We start from the raw sequence: 20,634 nt of genomic DNA on the forward strand, positions 1-20,634 counted from the left end.
TACAATTTCAAAGCAAAGTAAGAATGCACTGATATAAAATGTCCAATGCAATAATAATGCATAAACAAAAAATAATCAAGTCAAAAGGGAGAGGTAGTGTTACACCAACTCGTGATTGCTAAATTCTTGTCATTGTTCGATCAGATTATACACAAATATAAATTACTCAGAAACAATAAGAAAACAGAAAATTAATTAAATTACTTAAGTATACCTGTAATTTTTGTTAAATATAATTTTGCCTAAATAAATGCATTTAGAACTTACCTTGTGCATTCTGAGATGTCTCATAGTTGTTAGTTGGCTTATACGCAGGTCATGCACTTTTTAGTGTTTATACCAGTTTAGTTTGTGGGTTCAGCTTATATGCAAACGGGCTCTTAAACGAGTATATACGGTAACCAGTTTCATGATTATTGCATGTATGTAGATGGAATAAAGGACAGAAAACAAGAATGAGAGATAATTTTGGATATTAGTTGTATGAGAATAAAAGAAGTAAACTTTCTCTAATTTATTACAGAGTATTCCTTTGGAAATGTAAAGGTCTATCAAGCAATCGATGAATTAGCAAAACAAAAGGTAAGATTAAAAAGGAAATAACAAAAAATTTCAATTTAAAACCAGTCAGTATGATTGCCTTGATTATCATTTTTTAAGTCTTGTGAATCAATCTTGAGTACCGTTTTTACCGCATATGTTGGGACACCATATTTGTTGGGACACTATAAATTAATTTTAAAACTAATTTTTTTGTGCACTGTATGTTCTGGGACACATCGTTTTTTTTTTAGTCGTAAGTTGTGGGACACCTTTTAAATCATTCGAAAATTGCATGTCGGAAATTGCACTCCAACTGAAATTTTATTTTTTAAATATAAAACTGTACTTCAGATAAAACTCTTTAATCCACTGCAGCAGCATCTCATCAACACAACCCTTCTCCTGCACATGTACAGTCTATTATTTTGGTACATGAATACTTTTTTAACTTTCTCATACCGTGAAAAATTGTTAGAGGCAACACACCACCTGAAGTGGAAACTGCAAGAACAAAAGGAAGATTTTTTTCAAATCTGCACTAGTCTTGCTAATTCTCACATGTTTGATGCCCATCTTACCGTCAGTCCATCCAGGAATGTGATCAAAGTACACTAGAATTTCATCCATGTTAATGATCATATTGTTGGCGAAATGATCTGTTTCTCTTATGGCCTTCACGAATTCATCACGTGATTTTATTTTCTCCAAATCTTCTGGATGATGCTGGGTCATCGATGTTCGCGCACGAAGCACTATATTGTGCAACTTTAAAAACTGTTCCGTTGTTTCACTTTATTGTCAAACTTTTTGTGAATACTGTTGAAAAGGAACCAAAGTTAGCTTCCATATCTCGGCCGTCTTTGTATATTCAAAGCTAAAAAAAGAAATCTGCACACTTAAAAGAATCCAGTAGTCGGCATCTGAGGTCAGCTTGCTTTGCAATAAAATAACCTTTGTATTGATATCCTTTAAAAAAATTTGGCCTCCGAGTCCAGAGTTGGCTTCCAACGTCGGCTTGCTTTGTAATAAAAATAACCTTTGTCTTTGATGTTCTGTCGGTAAGTTCAAAGAAGAAGTTTACTGCTGGCTGCCAGTTGTGTTTATTTACCACCAGGGCTTACATGTGCTTGGCATCTTTAGTAATAATTAATACAAAGGTGCACTGATGTCTGTGGGTAAATATTAATGATACTTATGTAACCCGCGCTGCGAAAAGATTGTCACTTGCACTCAAGTGAATGTGTTTTCAAATAATTATTTTTATTTGCAAGATACTGGTATACAGTATAGTTCTCTTCTGGCCTTAACGAATTCATCACATGATTTTATTTTCTCCAAATATTCTGGGTGCGCTGGGTCATCGACATCTGTGCACAAAGCACTATATTGTGTCACTTTAAAATTTGTTCCATTGTTTCAATTTATTTTCAAAATTCCCGTGAATACAGTTGAAAAGGAACCCAAGTATGCTTCCATATCTTGGCCATCTTTGTATATTCAAGAAAGAAAAAAAAATCGGCTCACTTCACAGAATCCATAGTCAACTTCCGATGTCAGCTTGCTTTGCAATAAAATAACCTTTGTATTGATGTCCTTTACAAAATAAAGTAACCGAGGTCGGTTTCTGAGATTGCCTGCTTTGTAATAAAAATAACCTTTTGTCTTTGATGTCCTGTCAGTAGGTTCAAAGAAGGAGTTAACTGCTTGCTGCCAGTCATGTTTATTCACCACCATGGCTTCTATGTGCTTGGTATAGTAAGGATAATTATGTAACCCTAGTTGGTGAAAAGACTGTTACTTGCACTCAGGTGAATGTGTTTTCAAATGATGATTTTTTTTGCGAGATATTGTCATACAGTAGACCTGGATATAATTCAATCTTGATTAATTTGCACCCAACACCGTGTCATGCGTGAATGGCGTCTTCAAGATATCAGTTGACTTTTTCCCTCTTGTATGCGATTTTGTTGGCTCCAGTTTTCAGTCGGATAACATGTTCAAACCTTTGAGCACAAGCACAGACAATTGTTTCTCAGTGTTCATGTCAATGAACAACATGGTGTGTGGTATCGGACATAATTGATACACGCTACAGTATGGAAGCCTACGCTACTTATACAGATTTTGTGGAAATATTTTATTCTTTAATGCTCATGTTGCAAAAAGGAATAAATGATAACAACACAAGGTTAGTTTCTTTCTTTTTATTTTGTATTCTGCATACGTACTGTTATACGTGAAATCATGAATCTGATGAGGGGATGAATCTTAAAGAGTACTCAAAAATAGGTCAACTTTGACCCATATTTCATACTTCACTGACTTTAGTTAAACTTTGTTTTTACTGTTCATGCTCGAATCATCAAACTAGATGATTGTGTACATCTCTATTAGTACCACAGTTTTTTAGAAAGGTCAGTGTGACCCACATTTCACATTTTACTGGCTTAGGGTAAGTTTTTTTATTTAACTCATGATCATGGATTTTTTTGCATGCTTTTTATGTATTATCCTATACGGAATTATGAAAATTGGTGATGAGGTGCCTCTTGATGAGCATCACTGCCTCATTTTTGAAGTTGGTTTTTGTGGCCCATTAATTAACTAATTAATTGACTTTGGTTCAGTTTTGTGCTTGATGTTCATTTTTCAGGCACTATTCATGCTAGAATCATGAACTTGATGATGATATGTATATATTTGTAACCTTTATTCATCTTTTACTGGTTTTGGTTAAGTTTTTGCATTTATTCTTGATCTCATGTCTTTACAGCACGTTATTTGCATACTATCATATCTAGTCATGAAAATTGTGCATCTTGATAAGGACTTTATCTTTATTGCAAAACGACGTGTCTGACCTGTATTTCATACTTCAGTGACTTTGTTGATATATTCTGTTTAAATGTCATTGATTGGGTGCTGTCTTGTGTTGGAATCATAAACTTGATAGTTGTTATCTCTGTTAGTACTACACCCATTTTATGTTTAACTAAGTATCTGTATTCAGCATTGATACTTCCATGCAGCACTTTCTGACCAGTGCAGTTGGGCGGACCCCAAGTGGTCCAATGCACTTGCCTTTACCAATCACTGTCATTTTACCTCTGTCTTTGTGGGTTCAAGTCTTGAGCTCAGGCATTATGGGTATAAATTGTAGTGTCTGATCAGGGTATTTACCATCCACGTACTATGCTTGTATGATGTTTCATACTAGTTTTGGCAACATTTGGTTTTCGTTCTTTTAAATATGACTCAAACCAGTTTTAAGACTTGTTAATGAGTTTTCAAAAGTTCTTTTTAAGTAAAATTTCATGATCAAAAATCAAAAACATTTCTAAACTCAACCATATCTCAATTTGAGCTACATTATCAAAAGCTTTGCACTATTTTTTTATCGTATGGACAAGAACGATTTCACAGAAATGAATTATGCAAAGCCAGGTTGTCTACCATACAACAGATTGTGTTCATCAGGAAAAATTATTGGGGAATGATGAGAATGGTTTTCAAGAACTTTTCAATAATGTAGGGAGGATTAAGATGGGTCTGAAATTTGTAATGACCTCATAAGGACTTGAATTATGAAGATTTTTAACTGAAATGACTCTTTCCTTTTGTCAGGAAATTTATTTGTTTTTACAAAGATTACACTTTCACACACACACACACACATTCACACACATTCAGCTTGTGTGATATTTCATTGGCATTAGTAAAGAATATTAAAACATAATCATACATTTTTATATTATCCTAAGCGTTTTCTCATTACCTTTGTAAATGCTGAATAAAAAGCATGTATGGTGAGATGATTTGGGAATGAAAGCATGGGTCTTACATGTTAGAAATGTGAAGTAATTGTCACTCAGGCCTTTGGAGGGGACATCAGTAAAAAGTGCATTGCCTGAGAAATTGGAATAAATATTGTCAGTTAGATTTTGCCTTTTTACAGAGATGGCCTTAGGTGAATAATTTACATGCTGAAACTAGACCAAATGAAGTCATGTAAGGCAGTCAGTAATTTTTAATTTGTGGATTTAGTAAGTCCCCATTAATGTCAGCACAGAGGAATAATTCCTTTTCTTCATTCAGAACATTTTCAATTAGGTTTTCCGATATCACATTGTATTGAAAAGTAGAGTTTAGATTAATTCAGACAACAGTAAGAAAGTATACAGTCATAAAACTGGATGTGTTTCATTAAAAGTACTGTCTGCTGTTAGTAAAAGTAGGTCACATGGACTTACTGTTTATGAATCAAAGACTAAAGTATGCTTTTACATTGAAGTCTATTTCTAACACTGTTGATTGTATACCCACAAAAGTTGTTAAGTGCATTTATTTTGAAGTCTGACATTTACATCCACAAAATATTCATGATAATAGAAAGCAGGTCATAGTGACCTATTATTATTTCTTTACTTACATGTTGAATTTTGCTATATGCAGCAGTAGCTCAAAAAAGGTTGTGGAATTATTGTTACTTACTATCTTCTCTCTTTACCTACTAGGTTGATGCCATTTTGTGCAGCTGTGCAGCAAATTTGGTCCTGTCTAAGGGTGGTGCTTGTGCAGCTCTTCTCAAGGTTGGTGGCCAGACACTTCAAGATGAATGCACAATCAAATATCCACAAGGGATTCAGCTTGGTGACATTGCAACAATAGGTGGTGGAAATCTACAGTGCAAACATGTTTTCTTAACTTCCTTACCACCGTATACTGAAAATGGAGAAAAAGTAAGTGTTGAGGAAAGAATAAATACTATATTGTGAATTCTTGCACCCTTGTTATAACTTTTAGTACACAGCTATGCATCAAAATGTTAAAATTTGCACCTTAATTTGTGTTCTCCATCTTTTCAAAGAAAAGCAGGGAATATTGTATTGTGTGCTTTCATTCATCAATGAACATGTATTAGTTATCATAATATGTTAGGAGTGAATACACTATCTTCCAAATCTTCCTTGCCAAACTAAAAATAGACATTAGTTTATGTCTTGGCTTCTTTGGTAATGCAATTGCACAACTTTCGTTTGATTACCAAGATAGAAATGAAGCAAGAGTGGTCTTCCATGGATATCATGGTTAGTGCAATTTAATACTTCTAGAGACCTTTTCATCAAGTTGGGACTTTGGAATTTTCTTGCACAAGGGAAGTATACTCCAGATATATTTATATTTGTTGCTCTGTCTTTGTGATAGATATGTTGCACTTTGTTTGCGTGAAAGATACAGTAAGCATGTCAGTATGATTCTAAGTACCTTCCCTCAAGTCCATAGTACTTTATTTCAACTCAGAACTCAACTTTGTGAATTCTGTCATGCAGTTGTCTGTTATTACGTGTTGTAAGGCCTTGCATGTGATTTCCATAGGGCCAGGCCTTGTTCATTTTTATTAGCATCCTCTTCACAGTATGATGAATGGCTTTTGACTGATTTTACCTGTGTATGCCCAAGTGTTTTGTTTTCTCTGTTTACAGCTGCAGGAGCCATTCTGCTATATCAGTTAGGGCCACCTGGTGACCCCAATTTCCACTTTTCTCTCATTCCATTTATGTCTGTAACATGTGTTACTAGATCTGAACTATACTTTTACCTTTATTTTACCAAAAGCCATTTTATCATAAAAAGTCAGGGTCTAAGCTGGACCTTGGAAAAAAGTCAGAATAAAAATTATATTAGCAAAAAGTTAAAATAGTTACTTTCAACTTTATGTCAAATTTAAAATAATAATCAAATATCAACAGTTTGGACAAATATTAAAATTGTTCATACTTTGTTTCACTACAAGCTCAAATATAGATTACAGTCAGTAATTTACATCTTTTACAGCAGATGCCCTCTTTTCATTATCTCTGTATGATGAAATATCAGGTAAAATTATTTATTTATTAGTAAAGGGCCTTGATATGTCAGTTGAGTCATAATTGATTTCAGATTACAGATATTACAATATATTCTTGAAGAATCATGTTATATTTTGGCATGAATTCCATAGGTACCAATGTACTTTTTGGTATTTATGAACATCAGATCAGCACCAAATTTGACTACATAGAACAAAGGCTTTTTCTTTCTTTCCGTCTTCTTCTTTCAAGGGAAAATTGACACTAAAGTCAATATTTGACTTTGATTATTTCTGCATTATATTGAAGAAAACCAGATAAGGGTAATATCATGAAATCAATACAGAGCACAGTGAACTTTGCCTTTTGGGCCTATTTAGGAGAAATGACAGACTTTGAAGTGATTATTTTGCCCAAATTACCCGCATCAGTATTTGCATTCTCTAACATATGTGCATTGTTGAAAACTGAGATGAGAGTAGACAGATCCCCTTTTCAATTGCAATAGATATATACACTTTCCTTAATTAGAATTTTTGTTTGACTAGCAGTTTGCATAGTTGAAAGTACATATTGGTAATGGTCGATACACACATTTCGTGCATTACATTGCTCAAATTTAACATAGGGCTTGAGATTAGTTTATGGACTTGTGTTTTTTTGATAAATATGCTGCAAAATACAAAATGAAACTAATGGTGCCATATGATGATAGGACACCTTTATTTTCAATAACACCTGTAAGTAACAAACAGTATTATTATCAGGCACCCGAAATTTATAATATGTCAGAGAAATAAATAGATAAGTTTCTTTCATAGGGACTTGTTATAAGCAAGTCATTCCTTTATAATAAGAACACAACAACAGCAACTCCTATAAATTCTATTTAAAAAGGCAACTTTTTTGAAAACATGGACAAAATTATATAACCATTTTTAGTTTCTAATGTATACTTTTTAAACTGTTATAAAAGTCCATCTGAGAAACAAACGCAACAATAATTATGAGTGATAAGGTTAGGAGGTTAGAAATAATAAGCCTGTGTGTTAAAAATTCCCCCATATATTAATTTCATGTTGAAAATTCACAATTTTGGGTATAGGGCCCCCACACTTTCATTTTTCGGAATTATCACTGCTTTTAACAGAGTGGGAAAATTAAAGTGCATTTTGTTACAGATGGTTCAAAACTTGCTGATGATGATCACTCCACCTGTATCAAGGATATGGAGTGCAATTTAGGTCATACAGTGCCTCTTTCCCAAATGTGCAATACCAGTCCCAGATCTCTGATAATATTCACAAACCACACATGTAGATAAATTTGCCCCAATGAGACTTTACACCCACCCTTGTTCACCATCTCTCTCAACCGGCTTTGCCACCTCAGTTGCCTCATTCATTGCAGGAGATGTCTCGATTTCCTCATTCTTTTGTGTTTGAATATTCACACTTCATAATATCATTGGCCCTTCTGATTTATATCCGAAAGAAGACTCAGTGTTTTGCACATTGTTTGAAGAGGTACTCCAACTTTTGCGCTAGAGTTTTGTCACCCTCCACCTACTGCATCATTGGATGCGTATAAGTTCCTGCAGCCACTGATCTATTAGTCAGCGTCTCCTGTTGCAAATGATATCCCAAAAGACCCATTGACATTCTGAGCAAGAACTTAACAGTCTTACAAATAATAGGTTTTGGAGATTGTTCTTAGAATTTACCTAGAGTCTTCTTAGTTCCAAGGCCAGTGATAAGCCACACATAAAATGGATGTTTATCCAATCTTACTTTCACTCATCCTGTATTGTCATTCTAGATCCATGAATATCAGCACTTTTTCAACTCATCCAATCAGAGAATTCAGTATAGTATCGTTTATGAATGTATTTGCCACATGCTGGTATCAAGTATTTTAATTTTTGAGCGCTTTGTGGAAGACGTCAGTAGCATGTATAGTACGGGATGCCATAAGGGTCCTCTATAATGAAGATGATGTATATAATGTCCACAACAACTGTTAATTCTGGACAGCTTGAATTGGAGAATAGTGCACACTGGAGTTACCCATACTGCACCCTTACTGTAGTCACAATTGTGGAGACTTGTGCAGGATGCTATGATGCAGGTTCTGTCCTCAGGGAAAATTTCTTCCCATCATTGTTTCTTGACATATCTCCAATAGTGGTTTGGTATTGTCAGGACTGTTGTCCCATTAGATGGTAGCCCATGGGCATAAGCATCCCCTCATATGTCTGAACATGTCTTTTAGGCTTTTATTAAGGTATATGCATTCTATAACATCAAGTTTAGATAAACTGCACAGCCAGTTTTTCATACTGTATGCTGCTGCTCAGTCTGCTGGCTAGCCAATTCAGCTGTCCATCCAGTGATACCTTTTGACTAGTGACTAAACGTCTGTCACATAAGGGAATTGTGTCCCAAACCAGCCTGTTGAACTGTTTTTGGCTATCCATCAAACCAGTCTGCCCATTCAGCCATGAGTTCAATCCATTCACCCTCAAAGCCAACCATCCAGCCGTCAGCCAAGCCAACCATCCAGCTGGCACCCAGCATACATTCCTGTTGCCTTTCCAGCTGTCCATTACAGGGAGCCAGTCTTTCCACTTACAAATAGCAGACGCATTGTTTATAGTTTAACCAGTGAGTCGATACTGTGCCATGCGCAGGAAGGATGGCACTGCCTTGTCCATGCTGTTTTTTATGATCTATGTGAGTATGAAAGCAATGCCTGAGGAGGACAGCCCCATTAGTGAGATCTGAATCAAATATTTTACCCAGTGACCCCACCATGGAGTGTGCATAGTTCAGCTTCAAAGCAGCTGCTGAAGAGATTTGCAAGATTTTACCACTGTCAGAATATCTGCCTCTGCTATTTGTGAGGCTGTTCTATATGCTTAAGGCTACATGGAAGATGAAAAAAAAAAAATCCCTAACTCTTTCTAATATCACAGTTGGCAAAGAACAAAGTGATCTCCAGTTGTTGGTCAGCATCTCAGAAAGCAAATTACCAGCACAGTTTTTGTTGTACTCATACTGCACACACTCAGAAACAAACAGTACCTACTTGCCAATCTTTGGTAAAAATATAACAACGGTGAACATGTCAACTTCACTGTTTTATAAGGTGGATGGATAGGTTCTCCACTCCACCTCTAAGTTCATGTAACACATGGTGCCTACCTCTTCTATTCTAGACCTGGTGTAAAAATAGGATATTGATCATGTGTGGAAATCCATTATTGTTATTTGTGTGAATGGTTTCCAGTCTGTGGACTTTGTTGTTTTCTGGCTTTACTTTGCTCCAACATGGTATCAATGGTGCTCACTGTTGGTTGTTTATTCACACACACTGCCTGTATTTTCTGCTTGTTTGCTAAGAAACATTATTATTGTTGTATGTGAACACTTATTGGTTGTTATTTTCCATCATTTTTTCTCTTTTTGTTATTTCATTTAAAATATTAAGATGAATGTTCAAAGTGCAAGAGATACAAAGTCAGCAGGGATACACATGACATCAGGTATATTACTACTCCCTATACACATGACATCAGGTATATTACTACTCCCTAACTGAAACCATCCAAGACACATGATGGTGATCAGAGATTACATTCTTTGGCTTTTAGGTTAAAAGACCTTTCATCCCAAATATTTTAGTTTGACCTGGTGCATCCTATATCAGCAGCAATGTGGTCCTTCAAGACCTGTTGTTCTGCTTTTGCTGGATCAGTAAGAGTGAACATAACTCTATCCTCTACCTAATGAAAGATGTTACAGCTGCTTCATTACAGTAGGCAACCAGAGACAGGGACATCTTTGGGAATATAACTCTCTGCTTCTCTTGCCTATTCTATCAGTGTATTATGATTGTGTAACATACTTGAAATTCAAATCAAGTTTTTGAGTAAAATATATTTCTTCCATTATATGTGCCCAATCATACTACAGGCATACCTTCCCAGGCCCTTGCCACATTTACATCCCTTGAAGAGGATGCAGATCCAGTGTCCAGTAGTTGCAACTAACAAATTGATGGAATCTTGCACAAAGTCCTCTATCAGATAAAAGTGACCACTTTTGCCTGACTTCCACCATGGCAAGCAGATGATTTTTTTATATTGTTTCTGTTGCTAAAACATTCAAAAAGAGGTGATACATGTCTGTTTAAATTGGAAGGGCTTGTTGTGCAAAGTAGTTTATTTACTCCTAATGCATTATGATTGAGTAAATATTATTGAAAAAACCCAGATTTTACTTAAGATAAATGGTTTCTCTAAAAAGATTGATTAGCAGTCACTGAGTTTCCAAGAAAGTCATGCTGCATTATTCAGTCACCAGATGTCATGTTTTTTCTTGACTTTACAATTGCATAATGTTCCCAAAACACAAACTGTAGTGTCTGACTATATGTAGGAATCCTAAAAGTTGACTGCCAGAACAAGGGAACCCACATTTAGAACTGTGCATATGTCTGATACACTACAAAGGCTGTTGGCTTCTCAACACTCAGACCAGTGTGGTGTTAATAGTTTCACACAGCCTTTATTTCATTAGCAGACAGATTATGCTACTTTTGACTATTTACTTCTGATGATAATGTTTTTATTTATTCCGATTCCTACAATCCACTCAAAACAAAGTGCATTTTCAAAGGTCACTTAGAGAAGTCGTTTGTATACAAGCTATCATTAACCTTTCCTTGAATGTGACAAGATTGTTGTTAATTAGGTCAGTATGGTTGCATTGGCCTAATTTCCCTGTTCTTGTAAGTAATTACAGGTGTCTAATGCTGTACATGATTTGATTTTCAGACTGCTAGGAACTGATATTGACTACCAGCTGCATATCAATTCACCTGTTAATGAAAAATCTCTGCAGCTATTTGTCTTGAAATGTATTGGTTAAAAGTTAATGAGACTGAACAAACTGATAATCTTGCTTACCTTCATCCTTTATAATTACAGCTTCTGTCCCATTTTAAGCCTGGAACTTCTTTAGTGACAAGAACACTACTAAACTTGATAAAGTGTGAAAGTGTGCTCTTAAATTTGTATATGACAATTACACCAGCAGTTAGCATCATCTTTTTACTTAAGGCAAATTGATTTTTACTGCTTATGTAATTATGTACTGTTAAGTGCCCTATCATTACCACATTTTCTAAACAAAGGCATAATTTGCAGGTCAGCATGCTTTTTGTCTTAAATTGGTGCTTCTCTTTTAATTAAATTTAATGTAATTAAAATTTAATTTAAAATTTAAGTTGCCAAGACTTTTAATTTTTTGCATTCTTCAGGTCTTGTTTTTATACTTAAAGAGTAAATTCATTTATGAGTACTGCCTTTTTAAAATGCTTTGCTTGTCTCTGTTTTAAGTACCATTTGATTTGTCTCTTTGTGTATATTATTTGCACTGTATGCTGTGTTTATATGACTCAGAAATAATATTGATTTAAATTTTGTATAGTTTTATGTCATGTCAGTAAAAAGTTCAATAGAGTTTTGCCACTATAACTAAATCTTATTTATCTTCTATTTTTTGTAGGTTCTTTCTGATGTGATAACATCAGCATTGAGTTTGGCAGCTACAAGAGGCTGTAAATCCATAGCAATGCCAGCCATGGGAACAGGATTCCTCAGGTATCCAGTAACAACAGTTGCCAAGACAATGTATGATGCTGTTGGAGACTATGTTAAGAAGAATCCCAATACTTTGTTGACAACTGTCAGATTTGTTCTGTACTTCAAGGACAAGCCTACACAGAGTGTAAGTAAATATTTTTGCACCAGTATATCCTAATATTTCTGCATACCCTGTAATTGTCTTGTGATTCACAGTTGTTGACAAAATTTGATCTCTTACAAGATGAATGTACTAAAGCAATAGTAAGGCAGCTAGAAAAACCACTTACCATTATTGTGAAAAACTTAATTATCTTTCTAAACTACAGATGCTATAAATGCTGTAATTAGAAGAGAGGGATGAAGAGAAGAAGATGTAAAGAGAGATAGTTCACTGTCAGTTTTCAGTATTATGTCTTACAGAAATCCCAGATTTAATTCAAGGCTCTAAATGCTTTGATTAAAAACTTAAATCAGTGATCGATAGTGACTTATCAGCTGATATAAGTTGTTTATCTTGACAAAAGCCCTGATTTAAAAAAAGCCAAATATAAAATGACTGTCTATTACATTTATGTTCTCATTCCATCTTTTACAGTTCTATTTTTAGACCAAATTTGATCATCTGGGTGGCTGATTGCCTAGACAAATTCTATATCCCCTTAAAAGTGTGTATCTATTTACACATGCACACGCAACATGTTGTGTCTCTGCACCATACAATTGATCATGGTTCTTGTAGTGTAAACCTTAATCCAAGTAGCTTTGGAATATCACTTGACAGTAAAAGTATCAGATATTCCACAAAGGAATTAGAACTGTTACACACCAACAGCTGGTTTATGTTATACATTCACTAGGGTTTATGTTCCATGGGAAATATACTTGCAGGGCAGTCTTTACACCCCTTCCTAACTGTACTGATGTCTTGTATTTAATAAATAGTATAGAATGCCTTCTTCAGTTATTCTTCAGTAACAAATAACATTACACTTCTCTGTGCCATAAACATGATCACAACATCTAGGATAGTTTTTCAGACTGCCAGGAAGTGAAACTTTGTTATAATGAAGTACACTACACATATAAAATGAAATCTTGTTTGTATAAAATGAAATATGTTAGAATGAAGGGTAGAGGGTACCAGTAGTGAGGGGCGTATTTATTGTGTGTGTGTGTGTGTGTGTGTGTGTGTGTGTGTCCTTCAGTCTAATGGTTCTATTACTTTTTTTAATTTCTCTGAAATAGATGTAGCAATTACAGGAATTAATTTTCAGCACATTTCACCTTAAAGAAATGAAATTTTACAGCCTGCCATAAGGCTGGACATATAATGTTCATCTGTCCATTCATCAATCCATTTTTATGGAAGGGTTACTTGACCATGGGTTGGAAAAGAAAAACATCACTTTAATATCAGTAATATGTCACCTGTCAAGTTTGGTGAAGGCAGGTGATGTACAAACAGTTTTTTTTTTTTTTGTGGGGTTCTTTAAACTAGTTTGAATTTTGTAATAAATTACCTGTCACTATTCTTTAAACTTACCCATTCTGCAATGGGAAAACCTCATCCTTGAAAGATCCTCCTGTTTTTGAAGATTATTGAACACATGGATCAAACTTTGGAGATAGCTTGCACTTGGGGTAATGAAGTATCCTATAGCTTTTGGAGTCAAAAGGCCAAGGTTACTGTGACTCTAAGTAGAAAATTGGTTTCAACCCAGTAACAGTAGTTTTATATCTCAGACCACTTAGGATGAGGAAGATATGTATTGATTTATTGGTCAAAAGGTCAGTAGTGAAGATCACTGTTACTGAGCAAAGAAAAATCTTTTCTAGACAAGTTCAGTTCCTGATCATGTACCTTTACCAAAGTTTGTGGATGATGTACATGTTGGGAGAGAGTCAAGCATATTGATTTGGGGTCAAAAGGTCAAAGCACAATTCCACTGTGACACAGGGAAGAAAAATGGATTTGGTTAACTTTAGACCACACAATAAACCTTGATCATGGTGAATGATTTGCACCTAGGTAAGAAATTAAGAGGGATATTGATTTTGAGTCAAAATGTCAGAGACCAGGGTTATTGCAATAGGGGCTTAAAGAAAAATGGGTTTAACAGAATACCTTTTGTTCTAGACAGGGTTCCCACACTACCAGGAAATCGGGAAAATGTCAGGAGAAAAGATAATTTTTTCCCCAACCATGAAAAGTCCTGGAAGTTTGCAAATATTGATGAAAGTTGGGAGAAACCCAGGAATTTTCTGCCACCACTTGACACCCGAAACAATCATGTAGTTAAGTCGTAACTAAAGTAATCTTGAGTTAAATTTATCAAGTTCTAACCAGAATATTCGGAGGGTACAGTATGGATCATTTGGGTGCTTGCAATAAACATATACCACCATGTCCTCCGATTCTGCACGTCAGGTAATTCTGCACAACGATGCATCATTTCTGTAAACATTGGACCACATGTTATTTTAGGTAAAAAATCCATTTGATATCAAGAAAGAACAACCATACTTTAAATTAAGAAAATTGATATTCATAAAGTACACAAAAATATCCCACAATTCGACTCGAAATGCATATGAAAATGTGATTTCTAAATAATAATAATAATGCTTTATTTATAGAGGGTGACTCATTAGTCAAGGACTATTTTCCCTTGAAGCCCTCTTAAGGAGAGTATAACAATGCACATTAAATGAAGATAGCAATAATTACTGTTTATTTTGACATGTTTAGTATTAAAATACTAAATTCCATTATCTATTAGAAACACATGCATGCTCATATCTCTTCTTAAATGCTCTAATATTTTCAGCAGATTTTACATGTAGTGGAAGCTTGTTCCACAGAACTGTACCAGAGTATTGGAAGCTCTTTTTAAATTGCTTTGTTCTTGGTTTTGGTGCTAGCAGGTTTCCATGTGATATTGATGTGAACTGGTATTGTGTTGAAAATGGCCTGAATAAGTCCTGAAGATACTCTGGTGCAGTTCCATGTAGACATTTATATAAAAGAACTGCATTGTGAAAATCTGTCCTGTCATATATTGTGAACCCTTTGAGTTCTGTAAATAATGCTTTTGAGTGATGATCAACAGATGCATATAAAAGTATGCCTGCTACTCATTTCTGAAGTTTATAAATCCTGTCAAGCTCAGATTTAGCACTTTCCCCATACATTTGAACAATAGTCCATTATTGGAAGAATATATGACTTGTAGCATAGATTGTGAGTTTCCATAGGTAAATATTTCTTGATTCTGTGGGGCCCCGAGTGGTCTAAAGCGCTCTCCGTTACAGATCACTGCCTTCTCACCTCTGTCTGCGGCGGTTCAAGTCTAGGATTCAGTCTATGTGGGTATGTGAGAAAGCTTGCCAGTAGCTTCTCGTGGGTCGGTGGTTCTTTCCGGGGTTTTCCCGGGTTCTTCCTCCACCATTAATACTGGCCGCCATGTATAGCCTATCATGTGCTGAAAAATGGCGTTAAACCCTAAAACAACAACAACTTGATTCTGTTGAGTAGGGCAATTTAGAATGAAGTATTTTACAAAGCTTATCAATATGGTCATTCCATATTAAATTATTATCTACGGACACACCTACAAGCCTTTCATGTTTGACATTTTCTAATGGATGATTATTTATTGCAAGAGATAGTTCTGGGTTCCCTGACTTGTGTAGTTTTTGTGATGTCCCCAAAATCATACATTTTGTTTTACCCTTGTTTTGTATATTTTTGTTTTACCATCCTATTTTGTTGTGCCCAGTTTTGGATTCTGATAAGGGCTGAGTTTAATCTTGTTTGGATAACTTCACTATCAGAACTAGATGTATAAAAGGTTGCATTGTCTGCAAACAAATCTGTATTTGTGGATTCAGTATTTAATGGTAGATCATTGATATAGATAAGGAAGAGGAGAGGGCCTAAAACTGAGCCTTGAGGGACCCCTGAATGAATAGTGTGAGTTTGAGAACTAATATTGCCAATGCTTACTTGTTGAGACCTTTGATTTAGGTATGATCTAAACCAGTTTAAAGAAGGATTGTCGAAGCTGTAAGAGTTAGACTTTTGCAGCAGAATTTAATGATCAACACAAAGGTTTTCATGAAGTCAAGGAAAACAATCCCAGTCATATGTCCATTATCCATTTCCTTCAGCCAAAGATCAATTAATTTGGTAAGTTCTGTTTGGCACGAGTGGTACTTTCTAAATCTTGATTGCACTTTATGAAATAGAGAGTATGTTTCAAAAACTTTATAGGCCTGAATGTCTACATGCTTTTCAAATAATTTTGACTATACAGGTACAACTGATACTGGTCTGTAACTCCCTGGATCCTTCTTTTCTCCTTTCTTAAAGATAGGTGTAACCTTTGCACATTTCAGTGTTTCTGGAAAATTACCACTCATTATACTTAAGTTTATGATATGCATTAGTGACTTTGTTATTACTGGTGCAGCAATTTTAAGAATTTGTGGACCAATGTCAACATGAAGACCCGGCCACTCTATGAACTTCTTGAACCTGTAACCCAGAAAATCCTGTTTACTATGTATCTTTTAGAATCATACAAATAAATACATTATTTAAAAGATGGCTATCTTTACCTTAAAAAATTCTGTATCTTAATCCAGGTTTCCAATTATGCAAAAAGTTGTCCCACACGTACAGAATCGTCTGCTACCCAACATGTCAACTTGCTGCTAGAATGGGATTCCCAAGAAATTCCCCGCCATATAGTCTGTTTCTGAATTCTTTAATTTTTCCCCATAAACAAGATGTAAACACATTACATCGTATTCATTGTTGTTTCTATTCAACATAATAGCTGATTTTTTTCTAAAATGTTGAACTTTACTAATTTTTTTACATGATCGGTTTAGTTGCTTAATATCTCTTGCCATTTATTGGCATTGTTATGTTGAATTTAGTAAAACCAGCAATAAAGCTGACCTAATTACTTGACTGAACTGCTGACAGAAATAGTCCAAAGTAATGTATTTCATTTATATAGACCAATGGATAAACTTCACATCTTTTCAAAGCTGTGCCCAGAATAGGCTAACATCTCACGAGTCATGAAAACATGGGGTTGGTATCCCGTACATCCAAAATTAATATTATTTTGAACAGAATATTCTGGTGAAAATTGCCACTTTTCAAATAGTAAGCATTGCAGTATTTTATATTCATCAGTTGGTCGAATTTGATTGTGTTTCGCTTCAGTATTGGTGATGGAATTGGTGCACTGAAATGCCCAACAGCATTGTATGCTGAGTCAATCCAAATGCTCAGTGGATTAAATTTGTCTCGTAGACTTTTATTTTCAAAGTCAGCTTGATATCCATATCTTTCCTTACGTGGAAGGTATGAAAACCACTCTAGCATCACAAGAGGCAAACATTGTGGTGGCAAAGCGTACCGCTTACTGGATGGCCTTGCAAACTTTAAATATTGTTAGATTGAGTGATACATGCATGAAATCGATATGAAAATTACTTATTTTCTCAGAAATTGTAAGTATTAAAATTGTTACGTCTTTAATCTGCTGAAAGACAAGATAAAACTACAGTGTTGATGAAATGTGACTTGGTATTTGTGATTTGCATTGCTAGTCGCATAAGTACACAAATCTAACCATCCTCATTTTTAAATGTTGTAGAGAAAAAATAAAAAAAAAACCTATTAAATGAAAGTTGTATAATAGTTGTAATAAAAATACAAAAACAAAAGAACACTAAATTTTCCATATTTATATATTCTGAGAACAACTTCTGCAGTTTTGTTGTATCATGACTACCATGTTGACATGTGCAATCTGCTTGATAAATCAGACTGGCCAGATTGCTGGGTTTTACAAAAGGTATCTGACTTTCATTTAATATAATTGAATTTCTCAACAATGACATTAAAATGGAGTTTGTTGTTAATGTCACATGACTAATGGACTTCCGATGTTGTCGTTTGAGATTTGTGAAGTGACTAGTAATGCAAATGGCAAGTACCCAGTCAGGTTTCATCAATGCCTTAGTTTTATCTAGTCTGTCAGTGGATTAAAGACATATCGATTATAATACTTGCCATTTTTGAGAAAATAAATCATTTTCCTATCAATTTCATGCAGGTATAAGTCAATATAACATAAGTTTAAATTTTCTAGGCCTGCTGGTAAGCGACTACCTTATGTCGCTACTGCACAGTAGTGGCAAATTCCAAATTTTCTATATGCAATTGCAATGACACACACCCCCACCTAATATGAAAAATGGGGTGTGAATTTTCAGAGGAAACCTGGATTAGAAAACGGACTGCTATTTGTTTTAATCCAGAGTTGTATTTCAAATTATTGACTCTCAGAGCTGAAATGAGAAATAAGAAATTGTTGTCCCTTGTATTATATATTAAAAAACAATTCGAGCCCCTGTATTAATACAGGTTTGGGGACTGGTTTAATGAATTACAAGAAGACAAGTTGATTTGACAGAAAATTCAGTCCTTGTTTATACAACAGTATATAATTTTGAAGGTCTTTTGTCAAAATATAAATCAACCCTTTTGAAAAAGTTTTTTAAAAGATGGATTTTTAACCAGATTGTCTTAACGAGACTAGGTTGTTTGAAAAATCTTGTTTGGGATTTTATTGGCACAGATAAATTCTGAGTTAAACTCTCTTCGTTACAAAACAAGATTCTAATTATTTGCGTTTATTTTATTTTTGTATATATTGTAATAGGAAATGCTTACTTTCTATAAGCAAAATAAAGTTAGAATTTTTATTTTGTACATTGAAATGACTTTACATGACAATTTATAGGAATATAATCAAACTTGTTTCATATGATACATTTTGTGGTTTTGTACATGATCATCTTTTCTGGCTAAGATGTTTTGGATAGTCTTGAAAGAGAACCATCTTTAGATTTAGAAAATGCATGTTTTATAATCTAAAATGTTCTTTAATTCCATTCAGTAATGGTCATATGTGAACCTTGAAAAAATTAATTTCATCCTGGAAAAACCCTGAAAATGACATGGAAATTTATCTTTAGAAAAGCGTGGGAACCATGTCTGTTTGTTCCTTGAGCAATTAAACTTTGTGGGTGGTTTACACTTTGGACAGTAATGAAAACTATAGATTCAGGAATCCAGTGGTCATGGTCAAGGTGAGTTTAACAAGAAATTAATGGTTTCTATACAGCAAGTGAATCATTGAGACCTAGTGATAAATAATCTCCAGTCAACCACATCCTGCCTACATAGAGGACTATTAAATATGGGGTAGGTGTATAGTGTACTTTATGGTAATTCTTGTTTTTCTGACTGAATAGCAATAAGAATACTAGTTAAATGCATTCTCATTGTTAATAATGTTATAGTACTGTAGTTAGCAATGAAATGGGCTTTGGTCCTGATTGCATACTGAATTCTTTAGAAAATGTGAATATGTAAAACAATATGAAAATGTTATATATATATATATATATATATATATATATATATATATATATATATATATATATATTGCCAACCTGTTTGAAAACAGTGTCACTAGAAGTACCTATAACCAGTACTGTATACAAAAATATCCCCCACAGATATAAATAAGCAAGTCTTCATAACATACTTGATCATGTAGCCATTACAAAATATCCAGGGGTTATATTCTTTCTTATATTTCAGTGACAATATTAATAAATAATTCATGCCACTCAGGTCATTATTTTATGCTGACAAAGAACATGCACAAGAAGCAATGGAATAAATTTTCATGATGCCATATCAACACTAGTCAGTGAATAGAAATGTCCAGCAAGCTTTGCTCCTAACTTTTTTCCTAATTTGTTTTTTTGCAAGAAAATATTGTATACTCTCTGGATAACATTGACAGTCTTATAATAGAGTACTCACCATACTTAATATATTCCTTCTTGCTGTGCAAGGTGGAACACTTTGGTTCAAAATATCTAAGAAAGAAATCTTAAGCACAGCAAATTTCTTACTCCATTAAAAATTTATGTCAACAAATGAAATATCTTTGAGGTATGATGCTCATTGTACTCATTTTTTATTGTGCTCATTTTATTGTACTCATATTTTATTGCACTCATTTTTTTTATTGTACTCGTATTTTACTCATGTTTGTACTCATTTTTTATGCTCACTTTTTATTGTGCTCATTTCCTCTAAAAAAATTTATTCAAGGCCTTTGAAGATTACCTGAAAAGAAACCTTTTGAGATCCAGCACCAGGAAAGATAGGACAATTGCTGGACATGATGTTAGGAAGCTCCAAGACTATAAGTCTGGTATCAAAATCAACCCAGATGACTCTGGAAATTTGTGTAAGCCTCTGCTATGTTCTGTTGATGGATATATATATATATATATATATATATATATATATATATATATATATATATATATATATATATATATATATATATATATATTGGCTGTTACTTTTATTTGATTGCTACCAGGTCAAAACAGTCATTCTCATCTTCCCCATGAAATTCCCAGTATAAAAGTCATTTATTAAATGGTCTTCTGCTTTATGTGGTCATTGGCCAAGAAGTTGAC

At 34.3% G+C, this 20,634-nt stretch overlaps 1 protein-coding gene across 1 annotated transcript in view; it reads left to right on the forward strand.

Moving 5' to 3' along the window:
- LOC149795466 (protein mono-ADP-ribosyltransferase PARP14-like) overlaps nucleotides 1–20,634 on the forward strand; it is a 61,638-nt gene that overhangs the window by 23,464 nt on the left and 17,540 nt on the right. The window contains exons 8-11 of the mRNA XM_089963808.1: nucleotides 524–582; nucleotides 5,058–5,282; nucleotides 11,963–12,184; nucleotides 20,258–20,396. Coding sequence (XP_089819934.1) covers nucleotides 524–582; nucleotides 5,058–5,282; nucleotides 11,963–12,184; nucleotides 20,258–20,396 — 645 coding nt within the window. The remainder of the gene's footprint in view (nucleotides 1–523; nucleotides 583–5,057; nucleotides 5,283–11,962; nucleotides 12,185–20,257; nucleotides 20,397–20,634) is intronic.

This window comes from Sinohyriopsis cumingii, chromosome 7 (assembly GCF_028554795.1).
Source record: "Sinohyriopsis cumingii isolate HCF-2022 chromosome 7, ASM2855479v2, whole genome shotgun sequence".
Classification (NCBI taxonomy): Eukaryota; Metazoa; Mollusca; class Bivalvia; order Unionida; family Unionidae; genus Sinohyriopsis; species Sinohyriopsis cumingii.